Source organism: Papio anubis, chromosome 7 (genome assembly GCF_008728515.1).
Source record: "Papio anubis isolate 15944 chromosome 7, Panubis1.0, whole genome shotgun sequence".
NCBI lineage: Eukaryota > Metazoa > Chordata > Mammalia > Primates > Cercopithecidae > Papio > Papio anubis.
The window spans coordinates 161,418,918-161,421,248 of NC_044982.1; the positions used below are offsets into that span (position 1 = coordinate 161,418,918).

General features: G+C 54.7%; 1 protein-coding gene across 1 annotated transcript; it reads left to right on the top strand.

Annotated features, from left to right (window-relative positions):
- Window positions 1–355: 355 nt before the first annotated feature.
- Window positions 356–2,033, top strand: NDN (necdin, MAGE family member). The gene has a single exon (XM_003900665.3). The coding sequence runs from the start codon at window positions 495–497 to the stop codon at window positions 1,458–1,460; it is 966 nt and encodes a 321-aa protein (XP_003900714.1). The 5' UTR covers window positions 356–494; the 3' UTR covers window positions 1,461–2,033.
- Window positions 2,034–2,331: the final 298 nt, after the last annotated feature.

Sequence of the window (2,331 nt, forward strand, 5' to 3'; positions counted from 1 at the left end):
CTCTCACTCGTTCGCATAAAGCTCAAGTTTACACAGCCGCCCAGACCTTTCTCTGGGACTCTCCTATTTAACTTAATTCTGGATATATCAGGTAAGCGTTTCCCAAGAAACTTGACCCCAACATCCCAAAAACTTAAGTTATCGTCTTTCTCCTAAACTGGCCCCTTCTCCAGTACGCATCCATCGCACTCTTCTGCTGCCCTAGAGCTCCTCAGCCCAAACGGGAAACCCCGGGATCGCTCTCCCCGCAGGTGAAGCCTAGCCAGGGACCCTCCCCGTCGGGGCTCCGCGCTGCCCCGCCCGCCCCCAGCCGCTGGCCGAGGCCGCAGTCGCGCAGGCGCAGTGCCGCGTCCCGCCGCCGCCCCGCCCTGCCCGCCGCTGCGGAAGGCGCCGCGCACAGCAACGCGCACTTCCTCTCCAGGAATCCGCGGAGGGAGCGCAGGCTCGAAGAGCTCCTGGACGCAGAGGCCCTGCCCTTGCCAGACGGCGCAGACATGTCAGAACAAAGTAAGGATCTAAGCGACCCTAACTTTGCAGCCGAGGCCCCCAGCTCCGAGGTGCACAGCAGCCCTGGGGTTCCGGAGGGGGTTCCTCCGTCCGAGACCCTGGCAGAGCCGCAGAGCCCTCCTTTAGGCCCGACGGCCGCCCCGCAGGCCGCGCAGCCTCCCCAGGCCCCGAGCGACGAGGACGACCCGAAGGCCCTGCAGCAGGCTGCAGAGGAGGGCCGCGCCCACCAGGCCCCGAGCGCGGCCCAGCCCGGCCCGGCCCCGCCAGCCCCGGCGCAGCTGGTGCAGAAGGCGCACGAGCTCATGTGGTACGTGCTGGTCAAGGACCAGAAGAAGATGATCATCTGGTTTCCAGACATGGTGAAAGATGTCATCGGCAGCTACAAGAAGTGGTGCAGGAGCATCCTCCGGCGCACCAGCCTCATCCTCGCCCGGGTGTTCGGGCTGCACCTGAGGCTAACCAGCCTGCACACCATGGAGTTTGCGCTGGTCAAAGCGCTGGAGCCCGAGGAGCTGGACAGGGTGGCGCTGAGCAACCGCATGCCCATGACAGGTCTCCTCCTCATGATCCTGAGCCTCATCTACGTGAAGGGCCGCGGCGCCCGAGAGAGCGCGGTCTGGAACGTGCTCCGCATCCTGGGGCTGCGGCCCTGGAAGAAGCACTCCACCTTCGGGGACGTGCGGAAGCTCATCACTGAGGAGTTCGTCCAGCAGAATTACCTGAAGTACCAGCGCGTCCCGTACGTGGAGCCGCCCGAGTACGAGTTCTTCTGGGGCTCCCGGGCCAGCCGCGAAATCACCAAGCTGCAAATCATGGAGTTCCTGGCCAGGGTCTTTAAGAAAGACCCCCAGGCCTGGCCCTCCCGATACAGAGAGGCTCTGGAGGAGGCCAGAGCTCTGCGGGAGGCTAATCCCGCTGCCCACTGCCCTCGCAGCAGTGTCTCCGAGGACTAGCCAAGTCTGGGGGCAGATGAATGCTTTCTGATCCTCACCAGGGCTGTGGAAGGGTGGGGGTGGGTCATTAGAGTGTTCAGGATTTACAGTGCAGTATTCACGTGTAACTTTTACGTTTTCAGTACAGTGCTTTTATACCTTTAATGCAATGTTGTATTCATTTGGGTACTATTGTGTAGTATTTAGGATGTATGCATGTTCGTTTATATGTAAGCTTGGTTGGTGCTTTCGCTTTTGTGGTACCTTTCTTGGATTTTTGTACCAGAGATGTGCTAAACTGATGAAGTACATTGAGAACGTTTCCATCTTACTATTTTATGTGGGACTGAGATGTGTGTTGGGGTAGACTGCTCCTGCAGAGTTTGGAAAAACTCACCAGCAAAGCCGGCCTAACCAAGAAATGTCAAGGCCCTCATGACCTTGCTGGGGACTGAAAATATCTTCGTGGAGTAAACTAATTTGAACTGGACTGGTCTCAATGTGAGAGCACGTGGCACACTTTACTAAACACATATACAACCCCACCGTGAGTCAACTTTAAAGGAAACATTAAAGATTCTTGTGATACAATCATTTCTGGAAGTGTACGTTATCATTTTAACAAAGCAGTATGGTTGGGAGTGAGAATTCTCTATTTTACAGTATACACAGATGTAACTATTTCCGCTAATGGGGTGGGAAAAATCGCTACTCATGATTACTCCTAAATTTGTGAAGTTTGTAGTTTTGTCTTTAACTCATGTTTATTTCAAAAACATGCACAAATATACAAAAGCATAAAAAAACAGTAAGATTGTCCATAATCACATCCTATGGGAATAAAAACCAAAAATAGTTTCCTTCCCTTAAGTTTCTACATTTTATCAAAATT